General features: G+C 41.3%; 1 protein-coding gene across 12 annotated transcripts in view; it reads right to left on the reverse strand.

Moving 5' to 3' along the window:
* The window catches only part of tenm3 (teneurin transmembrane protein 3), an 869,227-nt gene that overhangs the window by 22,540 nt on the left and 822,790 nt on the right, over positions 1–23,897 (reverse strand). For all 12 annotated transcript variants that reach the window (XM_025908309.1, XM_025908318.1, XM_025908317.1 and 9 more), the window contains 11 exons: positions 22,267–22,440; positions 21,664–21,723; positions 18,694–18,856; positions 18,212–18,350; positions 17,398–17,503; positions 17,179–17,321; positions 16,737–16,915; positions 15,243–15,347; positions 12,997–13,127; positions 9,750–9,919; positions 8,429–8,555 (listed from right to left, as the gene is read on the reverse strand). In XM_025908309.1, coding sequence (XP_025764094.1) covers positions 8,429–8,555; positions 9,750–9,919; positions 12,997–13,127; positions 15,243–15,347; positions 16,737–16,915; positions 17,179–17,321; positions 17,398–17,503; positions 18,212–18,350; positions 18,694–18,856; positions 21,664–21,723; positions 22,267–22,440 — 1,497 coding nt within the window. The remainder of the gene's footprint in view (positions 1–8,428; positions 8,556–9,749; positions 9,920–12,996; positions 13,128–15,242; positions 15,348–16,736; positions 16,916–17,178; positions 17,322–17,397; positions 17,504–18,211; positions 18,351–18,693; positions 18,857–21,663; positions 21,724–22,266; positions 22,441–23,897) is intronic.

Raw genomic sequence — 23,897 nt, forward strand, 5'->3', positions numbered from 1 at the left:
CTTTGAAGGCCACACAAGGACACTGTGAAAAGAGGGACGAGGACTGATGGGAGGTGAAGCAGGACAAGTTCGAGTGCGAGAAGACAGGGTATAATTGGGTTGAAATTGAAGGCTGAACTCATGATTGTTTAGAGATGTCCGCCATGTCATAAACAAAAGAAGGTAAAAATAATGACAGAAATAACTGACAACTATATTAATGAATAGACAACACATACACAAATTGTTATATGTGACATTATTTTTGGAAAGAGTCAGAAGTGAGATAGTTTGAATTTAGAACTCAGTGATAAGATGCATGAATTAAACCTTATTGTAACAAACACTTGCAATGAAGAAAGCAGCTTACACTCAATTAATATGAACGCAAAGCCTTGATGCCATAGGCAATTTGTTTTTGTTTTTGTTTGTTTGTTTTGTAAGTTTGGAAAACAAATTTGTGATCATACTTGTGGATCACAGTGACACATAATGATTAGGCATATGATTTGTTGATGCCTAGTTTTAGAGCTGTGAGCTATGAACTGTAAGCAATGCAAAGTTTTTCCCAACTTAGAAGTTTGACACATGCAAGACAACTTTCCTATGTAGGCATTTTGCTTTCACAGTCACACATCAGAATTGAGAAGTGTGGACAGTTAAACCCCAGCACACTTCTCCCTACTTCGCAAGATGGTGACGCACACTGCTGTATAAAGAAGCTAGATGAGGAAACAAAACCACGCGCTGACCTTCACAGCACCCCACAGGCTGGTTTCGTTAATATCTTTGTAGACGGTTCAGCGTCCAAAAATAGCCTTGGGCGGAACTGTGTAGGTTATGCGGTAACCACAGTAGACACAATTTTAGAGGCAAAAGCACTAACTTCCTCACACTCTGCACAGAGCGCAGAACTTACAGCTGTTATACGTGCCTGTCAACTGCATGAAGGACAAGACATAAACATATACACTGACAGCCAGTATGTCTTTGCAGCTGTACATCATTTTGCAAAAATTTGGCGGAATAGAGGAATGGTTACTTCTACTGGCAACCCAGTGCAACATGGAAATCTTTTAAAGGCACTGTTGGAAGTGATAATATTGCCAAAACAGTTAGCATTATGTAAATGTGCTGCACACCAGAAAGACAACTCAGAGGTCACTAAAGGCAATAACTTCGCAGATCAAGCCGCAAAAGCAGCAGCACAACAAACTATAGACACATTAATGTCTGACTCCTCAATGCACATACCACTTGATGTGCTTAAAAACGAACAAAAAGCCGCACCAACTGCAGAACAAAAGACATGGTTAAAATGTGGAGCACAGCTAGAAAATGATTTGATGACTTGTAATGGCAAACCAATACTACCAAAATCCCTACACAAAACAGCAGCATTAGTGACACACGGTTCTACTCATGTGTCGACAGGAGGAATGGTAGATATACTCTCTAAACATTTCTATACCCACAATTTCGAAACTTCAGCAAAAGTATTTGTCAGAACATGCATGATTTGCCAAAAACATAATGCACAGGGAAACCTCAGACCGAGAAGAGGTAACTTTCCCACACCACCTCATCCTTTTCATACAATCCACGTGGATTTTATTGAGCTAAATGAATGCCAAGGCTCAAAATACGCTCTAGTGATCATAGACGTATTCTCAAAATGGCCAGAAATCTATCCAGTAAAAAAAGCAGACGCCATCTCAGTAGCAAAATGTTTATGCAATCACTTCATTCCAACATATGGCATCCCCACTCTGATAAGATCAGACAATGGGACACATTTTGTTAATGAAGTAATCAGTAAGGTCTCTGAAGCACTAGGATTTAGCATCAAACACCACTGTACTTACCACCCTCAAAGTGCCGGACTAGTGGAAAGAACTAACGGCACAATAAAACAGAGACTGAGAAAATGCATGGAAGAAACAGGGAGACCATGGCCTGAGTGTATAGGCCTGGTAAAAATGTGGAGGAGACTGACACAAAGTTCTCAGAAACTCACACCTTTTGAAATCATTCACGGTAGACCATTTCCACTACCAATCACAAGTGAGCCTATAGATAAGTCAATAAGAGAAACTACACTAGCCAAATGGATGACTAAATTACTTGAAAATAAAGAGATTGTTCTAAACAACCAACTGCCGAGTGATATCTCCCCAGTGTCTTGCAGGTTGAAACCAGGTGATTGGATCCTGATCAAAGTACTCCAAAGGAAAAATTGGAGTTCACCAAGGTGGGAAGGTCCTTATCAAGTGCTACTCACCACACCAACTGCCTGCAAAATAGCAGAAAGACCGTCCTGGATCCATCAAAGCCACTGCAAAAAAGTGAGTGACAACCTAGACGTTTAGACGCCGACACCCCTAACTCCTGGTGATCTATTGGTGAAGGGAGGGCTGATCGGGTACACCCCGCCCTCTACTTCTTGCCGGTAGTCTATTCATCAGAGGTCACAGGTGTGTCTGGTCATCATGAAGTCGCTCGTCCTCCTAGTGGCTAATGTTGCACTCCTGGTGAGTTTATTAACACTCACCCGAAAGAAAGAAGATGAACAACACCACCTGCAGACAAGATGGACACATGACAACTCACATCTTCGTGACATGACACAAGACCACATTCACCCATGGATGAACAACGCATGGTACCGATATATACATGACAGCACACCCAGGAAAGACTGCTACGTTTGCTCCTATATGCCCCCAACGACACAATACGCCACCTTGTACGCGAAGGCTATCGACATAATTCAGGCAAAGTGTGCCGCAAGTTACGCCAGCCTTGGGTATCAATTCCAGGGAATTGTGATCAACCATGAGGAACCTCTCCAGATAGGACTACGAAATGGCACATGTGACGAATGGTTCTGGGTTGACCTGAAAATGAAGCACAGGAGTAAGGCTAGATCATTCCCAGTCTTTCTCGAAAATAATGGGAATTTGAGCCACAGCCTATGCTACCGCCAAGAGAATGGATCCACGCCAATGGAAAACACCACCAACTGCAAAGCAGTACAGACACACGCTCCTGGAGGGCCCGTGAAGAGCAGCAACATCTCGAATGGCACCTATTGGGCGCAAGGAATGGCCTGGCTCTGTGTCCAACGAGCTTATTTTATCCTTCCTAGGAATTGGACAGGTCAGTGTGCTCCCATTTTCATATCTGACCACACTTTCAAGATAACCATGGACGCCACGTCAACAATAAGGAAAAGACGAAGCACCCCAGACCTCAAGCAGCATGATTCCATGTGAGGTTCTGATGTCCCGGAGGAATTTAAACTTTGGACTGAAAGACAAAAGGTTGCTCATGCACTCTTCCCATGGGTGGGGGTAGGAAAACACGCTTTAAGAATAGAGACTCTAAACTACCGTTTTGGACTTTTTCTGAATGCTTCATGTAAAATCAACGACGAACAGAATCAAGAAATTGACGCTCTGCGCGTTGCAGTAATGCAACACAGGGTAGCATTGGACATGATTCTCGCCGAGAAAGGAGGACTATGTGTCCTCTTTAACAACACATGCTGCACATACATTCCAGATAATGTACACTCATCCAACATGACTGATGCTCTGAAAACACTCAGACAACTTCGGGATGTACAACAACAAGACTATGTCACAAACACAGAAGACTGGCTTACGTGGCTTTTAAGCGGCTCTTGGAAGTCCCTGCTGATTAAAGGACTTGTTTTTGTTGGTGTTCTACTACTGTTATTATGTCTTTTCACTTCGTGTGTCATACCTTGTTTGAAGAACATGGTATCAAAAATGGTAACTGCTTCAATTCATGCTTACATCACCCTATCACAAAATGAAGAAGATGATAATGAGATAGACACTTGGATATAACATACTCACAAAACCCACTATTTTATGGTGTCTTGGCTAAAAATGTTTACAAGTGGCCATAGAACTGATACAATGTTAGTGAGTTGCTATGTACATATATGGAAGAAAAGATCAAACAACAGGAGGGAATGTCAAAAGATTTTATTATGTTTATGCTTAAAAGTACATTTTATTTTCTAGATGTGTTTGCTCATTTAGTATTCAGCTCAAATAGAGAAGTTACGCTATCCGTTATGTTACTAACTGTGCAAGCTCAACAGGAAGCCTGCACGCAGCACAGTTCTATTTTATCTCTTCCTGTACGTCTCTGAGAAGGACATGCTACACAAATATGCTTGTGTATAAATAAAGCCTGACAACTGTTCCAGGGTGTGAGTCTCCGTTGAGCTCTCACCCGTGTGCACGTTAACTTGCAAACCTGTCTGAGTGTCATTTATTCCGACCTGAGTTGCACTGCAGGAAAATTCCTGACAGGACCCCTAAAGAGAGCAGCCAAATTAAGAAGAATTTTCACTTGTAAAAATGTTCCTTCAGTTTTTAAATAAATTTAATTGGACCACTTTTCTCCTATATTTGAGCACTCAAAGCACTTTACACAACTTGCCTCATTCACACCAGCACTTTTTGCTACGTATTTTCTATCTAAGTGCTGAACTTAATTGAATCTGCCACACACACACATTTAGCGGAGAGCAACTTGGAGTTAGTATCTTGCCCAAGGATATTTGGCATGTAAACTAGACCAAACCACCAACCTTCAGATTAGCAGAGGCTGCTAAGAGGGGCTGCTTCAAAACTACAGGCTAAAATGTACTCTGCAGTCCACATGGCATGGACAACCTGACCCACTGCATCATAGATTACATCACTTTCCATGTAGAGAGCAATGTACCCTCTATGAAAGTAGGGGTCTTTTCAAACATTAAACCATGGGTGACCCCTGAGATAAATGCCCTGCTGAGTTAGAAGAAGAGGGCTGTTGGATGAGGGGACAAAGAAGGTCTGACGAGAGTCCAAATAGAACTTAAATGGTGAATAATGCAGGGCAGGGACAGCTACAGGAAGAAATTGGAGCAGCAGCTGGAGCAGAGAGGTGTGAAGACAGCTGAAGAATATTTCAGGATATGGAAAGAGTGGGGGGAGTGCTCAGGACAACAGCAGTAAGGAGTGTGGAGGTGAACTGAATCTGTTTTTCAACAGGTTTGATTCAGTCCCTACTCCCTCCCCCTCTTCACACCACCTGAGGCTGCTTCATACATCCCTCTCACCCCCATCCTGACCACTCCATTCCAGGAGAAGGAGTTGACCGTCACCTGACTGCATGGACAACTGACTACCTCACCAAGCCCACAGTACATGGGGCTTCAAGGACTGTGGGTCTGAGTTGGTGGTATGCTGCACGGGGAACCGTCAAGGGGTGGTGCTTTCTGCCTTCCTCTTTAGCTAAAGAGGAAATGACTTCAAGAGGGCTGGGCTCTGTCCTAGACAGACTCCATAGAGGAGGAGGTAAGCCAATCTGATGTTCATTAAGGACAACACCTCTCACCTCCTCCATGAGACTTTGGAGGGCCTGAGCAGCATCTTCAGCAGCGGACTACTACAACAAGGCTGTGGCAGGTTCTTTGTCATGATAGCAGCTAGACTGTGCAATAAACACATGCAATACTTACAAAAATATACATGTGTATACTACCATTGTACTACTTCCAACTATTTGTAAATAGTAGGAAGTAGTTAGTTTGTTATTTGTACACTATTTTTTTTATCAAAGTTTTTAATTTCTTTCCTAATAAATCTCTAATTCACTTCTTCTTAACCGTTGTGCTGCTGTAACACGTGAATTTCCTCTGTGTGGGGCAAGTCTACGTCTATATATACCATGCTTCACTGTAGGGATGACAATAAGCAGTGCCTGGTGTCCTCTAGACATGACACTTGGCATTCAGGTCAAAGAGTTCAATCTCTTCAGATCAGAGAATTTTGTTTCTCATGATGTGAGAGAGCTCAGTCAGAGTGAGCATCGGGTCTTTGGCCACCTCCTTGACAACCATGATTGGTCAGATTGGTTGGACGACCAGCTTTAGGAAAAGTTCTGGTGATTCCATACTTTCCCCATTTGTGGTTAGTGCAGGTGACAGTTTACTGGGCCCTTCGATGCAGCAAAAGTTTTTCTGTGCCCTTCCCCAGATCTCTGCTTCGATACAATCCTGTCCTGGAGCGCTACAGACAGTTCCTCAGACTTGGTTTATGCTCTCACATACACTCTCAGTGGAGACTTCTACTGTAATGTCCTGAGGCATTTGAGAAAGAACTTTCAGTACAAGTGACCTGAACTGAATGTGTGTGCAAATGTAAACTGCAAGCAATCAGCTCTTGTTTCCTCTTAAAGGCACAATATGGGTTGTTTTTGTTTCAACACTGCTGTTTTTCATTCTCATTCTTTAGTAGCCCATCATTTCCTCACATCTGCATTTTCTGTCTGACACATCTCCACCTTTAAGGGCACGCTGTTTAATCCTCGGTTCATTTTTTGTGTTCCTTCCTTTCTTCAGTCATTCTCTTACATGAATTTATTTAGAGTGAAATACGTCTCTGTGATTCGCTCTTTTACAGATGTAGAGTTGCAAGGCAAGTTCATTGGTGTTTCACATTATTAACCATTCCACATCCCTGCATACCATGACTCCACTTTAAATCTGTGTTCACGTCTACTATGTTCTATTAACGCCAAATTATCACTCAGGCTATGAATTCACCTTCTGGAACTTGAGCTCAGATATTTGTGCCTATCACTGCTCTTGAAGCCAATATATATTCCTCTGAGAATTGATGTTATTACCTTTAACTGTTTAATGCATGTTCTCTCTTTGCTCCACACATGACCAGGACTTTTTATAACTCTGGAAAGACAGTCCTGCCTTTTGTGTTTGAAGATATGGGTTTTCTGTTTGTAACGAGGGTCTCTGTCGCTGCTAATTTTTCTCACTAACTTTACACAAGAAAAAAAGCTTTAATTATTGGTGCATCCTTTGCTTGGCCAGAATTTTCAAGTAATGTTTTTTTTCATGTCTGTTTGTTTTATCCTTGCAGAGTCACAAAGCGTCTCAGTGACAGTACCAATCAAGCATTCCAGCACCTTCAGTTATTGAGTAATTAAAATTGACAAACATATATATGTCAATATTGTGCAAGAACAACTGTTTATGTACAGCCGAGGACCAAATGTTTGGCCCCCTAATAAAAAGTCTTTATTTTTGTCACTATTTTTTTAAGTCCTCTGTTATAAAAGTGCTTTTTAAACAGAGCAAGAGATTTTCAACATTTCATTTTTAAACATATTAATTTTCCTCTGCACATAATTATAGAATTATTTCAGAAAAAAAGAAAGCCAAAATGACCAGGGTCGATATTATTAGCCCCCTGAAATAACAACATTTCTACTGAGTCATAATACGAACCACTGCTGTGAGTTGATGCTGTGAGTTGATGTGTGTTAACTTTGTAATGTTCAAAGCTTGTAAAATTAAATGAAAATCGAGACTTATCTTCAAATTTACAAACAGAATAAAAACTTCAGCAAGTTCAAAAAATATAGAAGAAGCCTGGCAGTAGGAAGTGAAAGAGTTCAAAGACTCTGAAAAGAAAACTTGTGAGAGGTGTCTTTAAAGACTAATGACTTCGCCAAGTCAGGAATTATATTCTCAATGAAGATGATCAGCAGAACCCTGCACAGGAATGGACTGGAAGGACGCAGACCAAGAAAAACTCCACTTCATGTCAGACTGAAGTATGCTAAGGACAACCTGGAGAAACATTATGAATACTGGAAACATGTCTTTTGGTCAGATGAGATCAAACGAGAGCTCTTTGGTCACAGAGATGTTGCTTATGTTTGGAGAAAGAAAGACGACCACAGTGAAACACGGTGGTGGGAGTATTATGCTGTGGGGATGCTTCAGTGTGTCTGGAAGTTGGAATCTCATCATGGAGGAAAGAATCATAAAGAAAGATATGTGAAGATTTTGAAAGAAAACTTTAAGCAGTCAAAACTGGGTCTTCCACCACGACAATGACCCAAAACATACACTGCGCCTGGTAGGCAACTACCTGCAGAAGACCAAAGTGAACATTATTGACTGGCGACCACAAAACCCTGACTTGAATCCCAAGCAAAGAACAGGTTGAGCTTATTAAGGAGACATGGTTATCCAGCAGAAAAGGATACACATTGTTAGCTTATAATTTTGACTCTGGTAGTCTTTGAGAAATAACTTTGTGTCTGCATGCAAAGTGAAATAATGTAAGTATCCAAAAAGTTTGACATTTGAGAAAGTTGTGTTAAAAATTCCTTGTTCTGTTCAACCGCACTCGTGAAATACACAATTGTGTCTTTCACCCAAACGTTATGGAAGGGACCGTAGCCATGATCGCTCATCTGCTTATACTGTATAGCGGCTAAATCCATATCAGAGCCACAGAAAAATCTCCTGGAGCTCTGAATACAAATAATTTTTTAAGTGACTCACTCTCACTGAAGCTCCACAGTGATCTATGCGTGTGTGGTTTTCCTGTACCTTGTCCAGATACGTGTAACTCCACATCTTTCCATCAGCGAAGACTCTGGAAATGATTCGTCCCTGACTGTCGTATTCCCATCTCTCTGTGGTCGGACCCCTCTGGAGACCTGTCACTTGACCCGAACTGGACATACAGACACAAAGTCAGATTACCAACATTTCAAACATTGCCTTTACGATTTTTGAGAACTTGAGCCTAACGAAAATCTTGTGATAAGCTTTTAAGTAGTTGCATTTTGGTTCCTGTTTCTTTGATCTGTTTCTTATTTCTTTCTGTTTACTTTTTCAATTTCAAATCAATTGTTTCTATTTTATTTATATAGCACCAAATCACAACAACAGTTGCCTCAAGGCACTTTATACTGTAAGTTAAAGACTTGGCAATAATAGAGAGAAAACCTAACAATCAAACAACCCTCTTTGAGCAACCGCTTGGTGAGAGTGGGAAGGAAAAACTCCTTTTTAACAGGAAGAAACCTCTGACAGAACCAGCCTCAGGGAGGGGCGGGCATCTGTTGTGACCAGTTGGGGGTAATGGGATGATCCTTCTGTATCCTTTCCCTGTCAAAACATCATCTTAGGCTGTTCATTTAGTATATTTTTCTTGAATTAAACACAACCTAAAACCTAAAGTCCATCCTAGAGTGTGTAATTTCCATTGTGAGGATGTTCCAATGCCACTTATCAGGGTTTTCACTCTTTCTGAATACTCAAATCACTTTAAGTTGTTCCCACACTAGGTGATCCATATTAGGACAGCCTGGTCTCTCACTATGCATTTAGTGCGATCGCTAACTGTGCCCAATCATAGAGCTCCAAGACTTGTTCAGTGAGAGCAGCCTCTTTGAAAAACACTGTATTAAGCAATTAAATCTATAACCGTGTAAGAAGAAGCGACCGCTTTCAAAAGTTATTCCATCTAACTCACAGAAATGGTTAAAATAATGAGCACAGTTGTGCACAGCAAAAGTAGTTTTACACTGTGTGTGTGTAAGAGACAGCAAGGGAGAGACAACTGAGATGCTGAGACAAAATGAAACCAGGATTGTCAACACCAATGTAAATGCAGGCTAGCCATCAGTGGAAAAGGGCCAGAGCTCAAGCACGAAATAGCCAATAAAAGTACTTTCCACCATCTTCACACATCGTTTTACTTTTTTAAGGCACACTTAGGCATCAGCATATGAGAGAATACATGCAGCCACTGTGAGAACATGCAAACAACAGGAATCTGCAAAGGTCTGAAACCAGAATCTTTGTGTACTACAGTGTTTTGCACCATCCCCGAGGAGAATGAAACAGAGACAAAAGGAATTACCTGGAGTATGTTAGGTTAACTGACAGCAGCTTGCTGCTAGGAACCCAGAGTGTTGGATGGCCTTGGGTATCATAGATGATCTTCAGCAGGAACTTCCTGTGGTCATCATAGATTTTTTCAGTTCGCAGTGTACGATCATAATCCACAGACAGCAAATTCCTCCCATTCACCTGAAGAGGCGGAGACACATTTATAAAACATGCATTAAGATATGCAAAATATCAAAAATTACACAAAATGCACAAAACTGACACAGTAAATATGAAGCCAGTGTGCTAAATTCTTCATAAATGTAAAGAATTTTGGAAAGTGTACATTTCCTAAAACGTTTCCAGACTAATCACTGTGTACATAGTATTCACTAACCCATCCAAATAATGGAATTCAGATGTCCCAATCCCCTTCATGCCCACAGATGTATAAAATCAAGCACATAGGCATGTACACTTCTTCTACCAACATTTGTCAAAGAATGGGGAACTCTAAAGGAGGTCAGTGAATTGTACTGTGATAGGATAACACCAGTGTAACAAGTTCAGGCATAAAATTTGCAAGTGGAAGAATTTGACTGGCCTGCACAGAGTCCTGACCTCAACCCGAAAGAAGTCTTTTGGGGTTAATTAGAGCAGAGACTAAACCAAGTCTTCTTGTCTAAGATCAGTGTCTGATACCACACATGGGCTTCTGTAATAATGGTCAAAAATTCCCAGATGAATTGCAGTTGTTTTAGCTGCAAAGGGTGGTTGACATCACGTGGATTAAGTAGGGGATGTAACTTCATACGTGTGTCAACCCAGACAATAATAGTGCAATATAGTGTATATGCTTTGTTCTTAGGGAGTACCACACATATTGTAAATATAAAACATCTCAGAAATAAGAGACAGGCTGGACTGTCTCTTATTTCTGAGATGCTTCTGTTTACAGACACTGACACTCTAAGAATGTTTCATGATAAATACTTAGTCAGCTGTCTGAACCTTAGCAATAAATATTCTAATAAGTGTTAACCTGAGATTTGAAGAATGATCCATGAAATAACAATTGAGTTATTTAAAAATCTGCGCCTGAGTCAGTGAACTAGGATAAATTCCTTATCTGCACGAGGAACCTAGTCTTTATTGCTATCTTAATGACACACTGTTTATTCATGCTCCAGTTTACAGGCAGCCCAGGTCAGTGCAAGATTTACCTCATGAATCCCTGAAGCAACAGGAAATGCTAAAAATTATTCAATCAACACATTTCATTAAAGAAAAAGTCTTCCCAGAAAAAGTTCAATAGTGATTTTTGTTCACCTTTTCTTTTCACTGACTCATTTGTAAATTCATTAGCTGAATTCAGCGAGGTGAATAACAAGGGCACAGGAGGAGGATACTGGATGAGAGCCAAAGCTATGCACAGAATGAGACAGCCTGGGGAGACTAATCACTTTGCAGACTGATGTAGTATATGTGGCGATACAGTCTAAGCAAACTGTGATTTTAATTTCAATCTACCGATAAACAGGATTTTCTAACAGTCCTCTGTCCTCTCTGCATGCTATGAATGGGGGTCAGGTCAGTGTTTGTTATTCAATGATTCCTAAATTCTACATAGAATTTGAAATACTTATGTTGTAGTTTTTGTTAGTATTTTTAGAAATTCAAAAAAAAATCCAGACAAAGTTCTTCAGCATTTCAAAGACTGGCTGCCTCATGCTGAGCTGCCCAGACCCTATCACCAGACAGCTAAACAAATGCATATGGACATTAAAAAGTAAATCAGTAGCTGTCCTATGTACCGTACTTGTCATCTCACTAAAGTTGCTGTTTCTTGTTTGACAGTAGGCTTTTTCATTATTCTACCCAACACGCTGCTTAAACATGCATCTTTCTAATTCACTGACATGTTGTCCTCAGTTCACAGCAGCAAAACCCAATAAAACAGTAAGTATTTACTGTTTATTTCTACTAAATTAGTATTTAGTAGAAAGACTGGATTAAAATGTGCTCCTCTTCAAAGGACATCATTAAGTTGGAAGACAGCTGCACTGTCATTGAATTATTAATGACAAATTATACTCCAAACTACTCACAAATGTGCACATACTTTATTTAAATCCACCTCTATCTTAAATGGTAAATGGCCTGTATTTGTATAGCGCTTTACTTAGTCCTTATGGACCCCAAAGCGCTTTACACTACATTCAGTCATCCAACCATTCACGTTGCTGTCCAATGCATCCATCGGAGTGTGAATGTGTGTGAATGTCGTCAGGAAAGCACTCAGTTTAGAGTCAGTACTTGTGAGATTGGGTGAATGTGGCATGTTGTATAGAGCGCTCCAAGAGAGTAGAAAAGCGCTATATAAGAATCAGTGCATTTACCTCTGCACACTCAGTAATAAAAACACATCTACAACTCATTACTGCTAGTTCATAACAGAACACTCCCTATTATGAGTAATGGGTCACCTGTGGTGACACTTTCATTATTACTTATTGGGCCATGTTGAGAGCAACTCAGCTGTGTTTTTCAACTTCACTGTAGCCACATGACAAAAAGGATTTTGTCCTGCTAGGCTGGGAGAGAGTGTGTCATGTCATTTTCAAAGCGCTGCAGTCAAATCGCTGTTCTTCCTTTCCTAACAGCTTGCAAGAACAAAAACACCTATAATATACAGACAGTGAAACCCCTCTGTAACCTACATGATGGTACTTAAAAAATGGATACAGTGATTGCAGTCTCATAACTCAGTACCATGTGAGCTTTACAGCCTTATAGCAAAGATTTAGGATTTCAGTCTCTGTCGGTCTCTGTGATAGACTTGTTTGTTCTCTCACCTTTCTTTAAGATACTTGTTACAGCTGGTGGTACCCCTCTGCTCATGAATGCATGAGCTATCACACTACAGACACCTTCTGTAGACATCTATGGCTGATGGTGGATGCTGATATATAACAACAAAATAACGAATGATGGTTTGGCAAAAAACATTGGAGAATATGGATGTGCACCTCGGATTCTTATACTTTTTACGTTTATCTCTTTTTAACCATAAACAAACCACACTGGAGTTAATTTAGAACCACACCAGGAACACTGCGGCTGTTTTGGTCCGTACCCCAGTGCGATTATTGTGTTCACACCTGCACAAACGAAGCGCACCAAGCGGGAAAACCAACCCGAGTTTGATTTAAATGGACAACAAACTGTAGGTTTTATTGGTCTCTGCTTATTTAAAGTTTGAGCTAAAGAGCACTCACTCTGAGTTTTCTTCCAAAGACGATGACTTTTCCTCTCGTCTGCTCCTTCCTGAACCTCCATTCCACCAGGTTTTGGCCATTCTCTCCCGGCAGAGTCATGTTACGCCGCGCAACAGTTGGGTTAGCAGCACCTACATAGGTATGAGAACATGTGAAGCCCTGATGGTTTAGTGTACAAGAATCTCAATGAAGATGGTGGCTGTGGCTCAGGTGGTAGAGCAGATCAGCTACTGATTGCCAAATATCCTTGGGCAAGATACTAACCCCAAGTTGCCCTCCAATGCGTTCATCGGAGTGTGAATGTTGGTTAGTTTGCACTTGAGTTTAGAAGTGCTTGTATGAGTTGCTGTGAATGAGGCATGTTGTACACAGCGCTTTGAGAGAGAGTAGAAAAGCGCTATATAAGAATCAGTCCATTTACCATATGCAAAGTAAATTCAATTCAATTCAATTCAATTTTATTTATATAGCGCCAAATCACAACAAAAGTCGCCTCAAGGCGCTTTATATTGTACAGTAGATAGCACAATAATAAATACAGAGAAAAACCCAACAATCATATGACCCCCTATGAGCAAGCACTTTGGCGACAGTGGGAAGGAAAAACTCCCTTTTAACAGGAAGAAACCTCCGGCAGAACCAGGCTCAGGGAGGGGCGGCCATCTGCTGCGACCGGTTGGGGTGAAAGAAGGAAAACAGGATGAAAGACATGCTGTGGAAGAGAGACAGAGAAAAAAACCCAAAAGCTGTGCTTTTGTCGACACTACACATGAAACCTGCATCTTACAAATCTGGGAAGGCAACAACAACTCTGAAGGTATGTGCAAGTTTTAAAACAACATATATTCCCACACAGACGACATCTGTTTGAGGGAAGGCCTTGCAGCTAGATAATCTGTTAAAACAGCATGTCTTTATGGTAGAAGAGTTTAGGTGCTGAACTGGCCTGCCTGCAGTCGGGACCTTTCACCAATGGGCACATAAAACAAAACATACAATAAAGACGCAGGACATCTGAGCAACTGAAACTCTCAGCTTCCACATGTTTATGGACGAATGTCAAAAGAAGACGGGATGCTACACCGTGGTAAACGTGGCCCTGTCCAAACGTTTTGGAGACATGTTGCTGTCCATAAATTCAAAGGTGAGAGGTTTTTTTGTTTTTGTTTTGTTTTTCAATATAAATTTTAAAAATGTTTTTCCTCAGTAAAAAACTAATTGGTTTTCTATGTTCTGTTGAGACAAAAATATGGTTGCATAAGTTTTCATTTTACACAGGATCTTTTCTAGAACTGGGTTAAGATTCTAATGGGAGGTTCAAGGCTGATCCCTGTAAGGTATAAAATACAAACAACTGTACCTAAAATAACAATCAATTATTTTATTTTCTGAGACTAAAATGTAAAAATACTGAAATAACTTAAGATGTTTACACCTCTACTTCTGGTTCTCTAGTGACTGATTACCTCCCAGTGTTTCCTTTTATTTCCAAAATGTTACAACATGCTTTGTCAAGCTTACACATAGTTAGGCAATCATTTCAAAACAATTCTCCTTCAGTTTTTTATCTGAAAATCTTGGTCGGATTAAAATATACTCAAATCAAATCCTAACATGTGAAACAAACATTGCACCATTCCAGCAGTTTTATATTCACCAATTAGTTTTTATTGTTGGAAATGTTTAGTTCTAGTGTTTTTAAATATTATTGTATGGAGAGCATGCATAAGTGGCAAGAGTTATGAAAATCATCACAGGAATTTTGAGAGCTTACAGTCTTGTTAACATCCAGAGTCTAAACAAACATGTCAAAGCCTCAGCAGGCTGACAGTGAAGTGCTGATAACATTTCTAAAACTTCCTTTATATTTTAGTTGAATTTAGTTAGTTTTCCAACTTCACAAAATTGTTTCAATTGTTTAAAATGTTTTTTATGTCTAGTTTTAGTTAGTTTGAGTTAGTTTTGTTTAACTCTAATAATTCTGACAGCTCTTTTCTGCAGGTGTTTAGCTGCAGAGCGCTGAGAATCACAAAGAAAAGGGAACAACAGGACAGAGTCAGTTGTGGTTCAGAGACGTTTTCATGGGAGTCTGTTCTACTGCAGAGGCAGGGAGCAGAAATCTCAACATGTGTAGATGGCCCAAAACCAGTGCTTTCCACACACTACATATACATATAAGTCAAAATAAAGACAGCTTACGATCCTCTCGTAGATTACAAATTAAAGGCACTATGCTCAAAACACACCTGCCAGAATATGAGGCTCTGTCTGGTAGTGCGTGTCCATCCCGTTCGCATAGATCACCCTCAGTGAATGGTCGTTCCCCACCTGGTAGCTGTTACGAAGCTGGTCTGTTCAAAAGGAAATCACATAATGAATGAACCATTTTTTTATTGCATACTTTCCAAGGCATTAATTCATATAGCCAGTATTAATTCTTAGCTGACCCAAGGGTGAAGGAGAAAGAGACAAAAACAAAGACAGCGAAGCATAAAGGCCAAGACAAAGAGGGAGATAAAGTGCTAAATGTAAGGGGAGAAACCACGCAATTCAACCGAGAGGGCAGCGTTTGAGGCTGCTAATGGAGCAAAGAGCATGTATTAACATCTCCCAGCCTCTTTTAATTAGATCCTCCTTGACCTTTCACAGGACTAAAGGCCGTTATGTGTGCATACATGAGAGAGAGAGAGAGAGAGATAGGGAGAACGAGAGAAACACACAGTCCTTACAGACCATCTCTGAAACAACCAAGACCCTGTGTTCCCAACGCTCCATTTCTACTAAGTACTCTTTATCCAGTCTCTCTACTTCTGTATCATGTTGTCTACCATGTCAGCCCTGCAGCCCCATCTATGTCATGTTTTCATTTTTCTAGCTCACAGGCAAAAGAATGAATGAACTGATGGAGTGGAATGCTACACTTGTCAATTGCTCTGAATAACTCATGTTGCGATCAATACTTGTGCACAGCTCACTCTGAAGTAAATCATTGCCAACCTCACTTCAAATGGCTCATTAGTTCAGATTTAACAACACCAAATTACTTTTCCCCCCCTCAGCGTTTAGGGTCGAAAGTTTGACACGAAGGACGACAAGGATCCTTTTGCAGTTCCTAAATCTAGAATTATTAGAGCAGATGGAATTACAGATCAATCCGCAGCTTGTACATTTCCTCATGTCAGATCTTTTCTTAAAATAAACTTTACACAACTAACACAAGCTGCTGATATAACTGCACACATCCCAAACAGAACAAATCTGATGACAAGCAATGCTTTGACAGGATGTCAGATGGGGGTAAATACATTTGTATTTAAAAAAATCATATGTATTAACATGTTTAGGTGTGAAATTGACACAACCACATGGACACTACGCTGTATTGTGTCCATGTGGTTGTGGCTAAGGATAGTGCATTTTTAACACCAGGTAGCTTTACTAGGCTAGTCACTGATTCCTGATACTGCTTCAGAGTACTGATCGATCAGGGAAAGTGTGGAAACGGCACAGTGTGTGAAGCCTTCCTATGAGAACTGATGAGAAATTGAACTGTTAGTAACTAATTTAATTTACTATGAACCATGCACTGATTTTAAGAGATAAAGAGGTGAATAAAGACCATATTATTAATTCAGCCTGGACTAAACCTTTTAGTATGCTTCGCACACACGAGGCCACCTGTAAAATAAAGAGTGTCTCTGGAAACTGTCTTTCCTTCTCTGGTTGCATTAGCTTCTTACCTTGTACCAGAGTGTAGAAGGAGTCTATTGATGATAGGTTAGTTGTTATGGCAACGTCCTCATCCCTCCCTGACGTCTCAATGTCCACAGCAACAGCCCCTGACGACATGTCGCCATGGAGACTGGTTACCACCCCAGTAGGGAAGGTCACATTAGTCAAACGACCCTCACTGTCATAGCTACAAGGATGGTGAGGATACAGTAAGAAACAGACATTAGGTGAAATATGCTTTGTGGATACACAGATAAAAACTCAGACTCACTCATTGACAACCCAGCAAAAAGTAGAGAAATTTAAAGGTTACACCAAGATATAAACTCAAGGCATAACAATCATTTTAAGGTGATTTTCTGTCAGAAGAGTTTGAATTTGTTTCATTAATTAAATTAATCTGTCCATCCATTGATCAGAATTCAACTATAAATCCAAAAAGTGGCTCACTCATAGAAGGTAGTCCAGCCAATTTGGATACTCTTGGTAGCCAACAAGCCACTGTTCCCATGGTAAGTAAACAAGACCAGTTCCTGACCCTGAGCTGTGAGAGTCTTCAGACCTCCATTAGTCCCAATGGTCAGCCAAATGACCTAAACACACACACAGAATCACAGGTAATCAAGGATACACGCTCATAATCTGCTAACAAGGCTACTCAGTACTCACCTGATTGTCGGGAGCAACCACACGTACAGGCATCCTGTTAGTGTCTCTGCGGACGCGGAGCGTGTTTCCACTGCTGTCTGTCACCGCAGTCACATCCTCCTCATTGCTGAGTGTGTGCAGAAATGAATAACACATGTAAGATGCAGCAAAAGAGGACAAAAACATTAAACAACATTGTCGTGTCAAACAATTTTGCAAGGTAATGCAAATTTATTATGGTGCCGTGGCGTGGTCTGTGGCTGAGCTGCAGGGGAGCCAATGCCGGGATCACCAGGTGGTATCTGGTTCTCCAGCCGTTTAAGTTTAAGGTGGTCCATAGACACAGGCACAGATGGCCAAGGGTAATTTCCTCTCCCCGGCCTGGGTTCCAAGAGTTCCGAGCAGGTACTAAAATGTGATGTCGTCACACTGCATGCAACTGATTGGTTGGTTAGCAATGAGTCATGAGAGCGTCTCATTTACAAAAATCAAAACAGCCATTTTTGAAACTCGCCAATGAAGGACAAGGCTACAAAAAACAATGCCGTGTTCCCCCAAGTGAGAATAACCCACAAGCCTTTGTTGTAGCGTTCATGTTGCATACTAATTACATTGTGGGACGCACATTAGCATTGCTATGATGACAAGCACGCAAACAAGGTAGTACTGGGTTGTAATGGAAAACCAGTCAACTCGAGTCGAGTCATGGTTATTAGTGGCGAGTTGATCCAAGTAGGTACCAATGGAAAACCTGCTTGGTTACTGGAAAACTTCAGTAACCAAGCAGTGCCGCAATGACAGTCACAGAAATGTGTTAATCCCGGCAAACACCAACCTGTAACTGAAGTTGTATTTGTAGTCTCCAGTGACCAGAGACATGGTGAACTGGTGAGTTCCATTTGCATCAAACACATAGAGCTCTTGAGAGGCTGGAGAGGCCACTTCATAGGAACTGGGACCTGAAGCCAGAGAGCCTGAATACACAAATCAAAAGACAGACAGACCAGTGACTTCTTTTGTTTTCTTTGTTATCTTCTTAGATTATGTTCTTATGTTACTTTTGTTACCTATTATTGTTTAATATTTTTGTTTCTAAACTCATACAATATTGCATAGGCTATGTCATTTGCCATTACATGAATACCTGCATAACTGAATAACTTACGCAGGTACTCTCTCTTTGTAAATCTATTTGATTATTCTGCTGATCACCTTAACTACACATCCATGAGATAGGTGTATGCCTATTAACATACATGACATACAAACCCTCTATTGCACGTCTACTTTGTATGTGCCTACACTTTATATACACACCCGTAGGTGGTTGGTTGCGTCGTATGGCTCGAATCCGGATGTTCCCCAGATCAGCCACATACAGCGTCCCATCCGGAGACACAACCAGAGAGGAAGGACAATTAAGCCTGGCATCTTTGGCATAGCCATCTCCTGTTTGATAGCAGTCGCAGTTTGCATCATTCTAAGGGACAGCCAAATGAGAGACAACGAATAACATCAACACAAGAAATTCTCGTCTCATATATGTGTGTCTCAGGTTCTCAGTCATCCAGATTAAGGTAGTCTAAGGAGCTTGGAAAGCAAGCCACTGGACTTAGTTTGGACTTAGTTTTGTGAAGACATTTCACATCCCATCCGAGAGGCTTCTTCAGTTCTACAAATCAAATGATGGAGAGTCCCAGGTATTTAAACCCTAGTGGGGGATATCTCTTGGTCAGTGACCCTCTCATTGACCAACCATAATCATTTGCCTCATCACATTAGCCAAGGTGTGATTAAAAAAAAGGTGTGTCATAATCACCAGATCTTTGGGTGAGACCATTGTGAGATCTTGCTTCACCCTGTCATGTGACCTCTTTGGGTCCCCTGCTGTAAGATGTGAGCAGGTTGAGGGACCGGCGAAGGAATCTCAAAACTGCGTTGTACGTGGAAGACAGTTGGTGTTGTAAGCCACACCTCTGTTCAAAAATGGTCTTTCAAAGTGAACATAAATGGCACTCCTTTTTAAAACCATCTTAAGTCCAAAATGTGAACTTTGGTATCATCAAATGAGTCCTTTAGCAGATGGTGTACAGCTGTGTCTTGTCCTTTCGTGGTTGCTCTTCTATGTTGTGCAGTTCTATGGAGTGGCTGTTTAGTTTCTCCAGTGTAGAAGTCCACACACTCCTTGCTGCACTGCACAGCGTATACTATGTTGCTTAGTTTTAGTTTGGAAGTTTTGTCCTTGGGATAAACCAATTTTTTCTCAAATGGAATGGCTGGGTGACTGGAATGATAATGTTCTATTTCCCTCTTTCCTGTGCATCTTTGCTGATTTAATGAGGGCTCATTTGGGATAACCACGTGTTTTACGAGCTTTCTTTAGTTTGTTCCTTTCCCTTCTGGCTCAGAAGGAACAGTTTCTTCTCGGTGTTGCAGGGTCCTGATTACTCTGTGTTCGAGAGGGTGTTGGGAGTCAAAGAGTAAGTACTGGTCTGTGTGTGTGGGCTTCCAGTAACATTCAGTGCTGACCTCCTGCATAGTCCAGAAATAGCAAGCTATTATTCTTTCACTAGTTGGGATCACATCCTCAGGTAGGTTTGACAGCATAATAGATATTATCTAGTAGATAATGGCAGATGGCTTGAGCATGAATTGTCTCAAGAGGGGACTGGCAGAATCTCCTGGGCTGGGCAGGTCACCAAAGAAGGCATACCTTTTTTGGGAAGGCGGTGAAGAAGGTCGAAGACAGTTGCAACTATATAACTAGTAGGCAGGCTTGTGAAGACAGGGGGCCCGTAAACCTTGATTAGGTGGTCACAGATTTGATTTCGTGAAGTGGATATGCTGGCAAAATTGATTGACAGGAGAAGAGATCAGGAGATATTTTGGATAATGGGAGAACTTAACGTAAGCATGATCAGCAAGGTGGAGTAGAAGCAAATGATGCTAGCATCCCGGCACCGGCAATGTTTGGTGCTGCATTTTGCAGATTAGTTTTAGTGGAGAGAGGACCTCGAATTCTGATGCTACAAAGGTTAGCTGAGAGGAGGCATAGTGAAGTGCCAGGAAGGTTTGCACCTGCATTTTGCAGGGGAGTGATAGTGGAGAAACAAACTGGCATCCTGTTCCAAGAAAAAGCAAATAAAAATCTATGTTTTTGACTTTTAAAAAAACCCATTATATGTAAAATATGTGGTGGAAATTAGACAAAAGGGAAACATGCATAGAGCTGTGGTTACGTCCTAAAAGAGCACCCTTTAATTCAAGGGATAGAAAGGCCTGGGTTTAATAAACTGGTGGAGCAATGTGTGGGGCTGTGCTCATCACCGGATGTGTCCTGGTGTCCATCCTGCCTGGAATGTCAACTGGTAAATCACTCGGCCATCAAATGGGTGCCTTTGCGTCCATTACCACTAATGAAGGTCCCGTTTAAGCACATTGGTATGAACTTCATCAGGACATTTCCCCAGAGTGCATGGGGACATTGCTTTGTATAAGTTCTTGTGGATGGCAGAGCTGCTTGGCACAGGCGCTGTTTCAGGTGATCTCCTGAGTCGGAATCCCAAAAGAGGTACTGACTGACCACAGGGTCTCATTTATGTCTCACACACAAAAGAGCTGTACATATTACTGGACATTAAGTCTCTTTGGCCCAGTGTGTACCACCCCCAGAGCGATGGGCTGGTGGAGTGCCTTAAAGTCCATTTGTCGCATGTTTATTCATGAGGATTAATGCAATAGGGCTTGCTGTCAAAGTCTTTTGTTTGCAGTGGAGGAGGTGCCCTGGACCTCCATGGAATTTTCTCCCTTTGAACTGCTGTTTGGCAGGAAGCCACGGGTGGCTTTGGACATAATTAAAGAAAACTGGGAGGAATTTCCAAGCATGAATAAGAATGAGATTTAATATGTTGTGGACCTGAGAGCAAAACCACACACACTGTGTCGGTTATTATGGGAAAATTTGTGTTTTCACCCAAAACCTCTGGTTATAATTTCCCATGCCATTATTCACACCCTGACTTATGTGATGACAACCCCCCACTACGGTTTAAATACCTATGACTCTTCATTATTTGATTTGTAGAAATGAAGACGCCTCTCTGATGAGAGGTGAAACGTCTTCAGGAAACTTAAAGGAGTCCAGACGCTTCTCTTTCTCACATCCTATTGCATTCACACGTCACTATTTGGATGCTGTACATTCATTCTGAATTCGAGTACTTTAGTGAGCTGAGCAAAATGACTGATAAGGACTGAAAACAACAATGAAGTAGCTGTGATGGGTACCTTGCAGTCACAGTCAGATAGAGCTCCGGCTAGATGGGTAATTTCTCCATCAGTCGACACCTGGAGTTTTGGTAGATAGAGAAATTATTCTTAAAGTTTAGCACATTGGCACTTTCTGTTACATCTTGATAATAAAGTAGTAATAGAAGGGCAGACATAAGAACATAATAATGTGGTAATTTAGTGGTTATTACTACTAAACCAGTTAATATCATAGTAACAACAGTGGATACGGTTAAGTAATATTAAACTGAGATTTATGCAATTGGATAATAAGGGACCAAAACCTGGAGATAATAATGTGGAAATAAAGATATCCCCATGAGGAAAAAAACAATTAGTAATAGTATCGTAATACCTTAGTAACAATATGATAACCTGCTAGAAATAAGAGGGTAATATCTGTGAGTTTGAATTTTCATATTTTTATACAGAGTTAAATTAAATAATAAGGTAATATTGGCTGCTGTTTTCGTATATTTGGATAGTATTACTTTATTAAAAAGCTTGAATTTATCCTACCTTAGATTTCCAGGATTCAGCTTTGCTTAATAGAACCTTAAAATTCATATGATTACAAGGACATTTTGTCCAGCAGATTACCTGTCGAATACGGTGGATTTTCTTCTCATCCGTCTCTGCGATGTAGAGAATGCCACTGTAGGATAAGGCGATGGCTGTAGCACCCTCTAGCATGGTCTGAACCGCCCTCTTTCCCATGGTGTATTCTATACCAGGCACCTGGCAGTGCATGGGACGACCTGCCACAATACGAACCTGAACGCACACATTTGCACATGAATGTTAGTTAAGAATCATTAACTGTGGATTTGTTGTTGTGGTACAGGAAGGCTGTGAAATACAAATTTCATTAAATACACATATATTAAATATACATATTAAGTCAACTACTAGGGAAAAAGTATGGGACCAGTGTGCCCGTCCTGGGTTAGTATTACCATGGGCCCATCTTGGAGTTGGGCCTAGGAAGGGGGAGCACACAGGAGAGGATCTGGTGGTCAGGCTTCAGCCCATGGGGCTCGGCACAGCCCAAAGAGAAGACTGTAGGGTCGCCACCCGCAAGACTTGACATTGGGGTCGGGTGCAATGTGTGTGAGGCGGCAGTCAGGGATGGAGGCCCTGGCGGTCTGATCCCTGGCTACAGAGGTTAGCTATTAGGACACGGAACATCACCTCTCTGGAAGAAAGGAGCTAGTACATTAGACTGAGCATTGCTGGCTACATATAGCCAGGTTCACCTGAATGCACGGCTTAGGCTCTGGAACCAGTTTCCTGGAGATGGGCTAGACTCCGTTCTAGTCTAGAGTTGTCAGGTTACCACCAGTATGTTGGGGTTTTTGCCAGTGGAGGTGAGGGTTGCTTCCCTGCGCCTTCAGGTGGGGGAACAGGTCCTGACATTTGCCCTTATGCACCAAAAAACAGTTAAAAGCACCCAGCCTTTTAGGAGTCACTGAGTGGGCCGCTCAAGGGTGCTCCATCTAGTGACTCCAACATCCTAATGGGAGATATCAATTCAAAGAAAGTGAGACGTGGAAAAAGGAAATTAGCATGAACGGCCTGCCTAATCTGAACCTGTGTGGTTTTCTGTTATTGGACTTCTGTGCTCATCACAATTTCTCAATAACAGACACCATTTTTGAATATGAGGATGTCCATCAGTGCAGAAAACACTAGGCTGCAGGATGATGATGAGTTTTGTAATGATATCATCAGGTATGCGGTCCTGGACACATTCAGTACTTTCATGCAAATTAATTGCATGCTGTGTTGTCAAATGTTTGTGCATGTTGGAGGTATTTTCCCCCTTGTTGTGATCAATGTTGAGGTTGTTAATCAAAAAAAGTAACTATTACACAAGTAATCATTACACGTGTAAAAATTTTTATTATTACACGCCCATTGTTACAGGCCATTTGGTCCCCGTACAACCGTAGTTGTCGTTAATAAGTTGGACTTGTTTCCAGTGAGTGTTGGACTCGGAAGGCTTCTACTTTCGTTACGTCAGAATGGGTGGGTGTCCTCTCTCTATGACATAGGGTCAGGGTGTCAGTCATTCGAGAGGGCTTAGATTGGAGCCAATACTCCTCCATATCTAAAGGAGCCAGTTTGGGGCTCTGATAAGGATGCTTCCTGGGCACCTCCTGGGTGGCATGTCCCATGAGGAGGAGGCCCGCAGGTTAGACCCAGGACACGCCAGAGAGATTATATCTCTC

Source organism: Oreochromis niloticus, linkage group LG6, assembly GCF_001858045.2.
Source record: "Oreochromis niloticus isolate F11D_XX linkage group LG6, O_niloticus_UMD_NMBU, whole genome shotgun sequence".
NCBI classification, from domain to species: Eukaryota; Metazoa; Chordata; class Actinopteri; order Cichliformes; family Cichlidae; genus Oreochromis; species Oreochromis niloticus.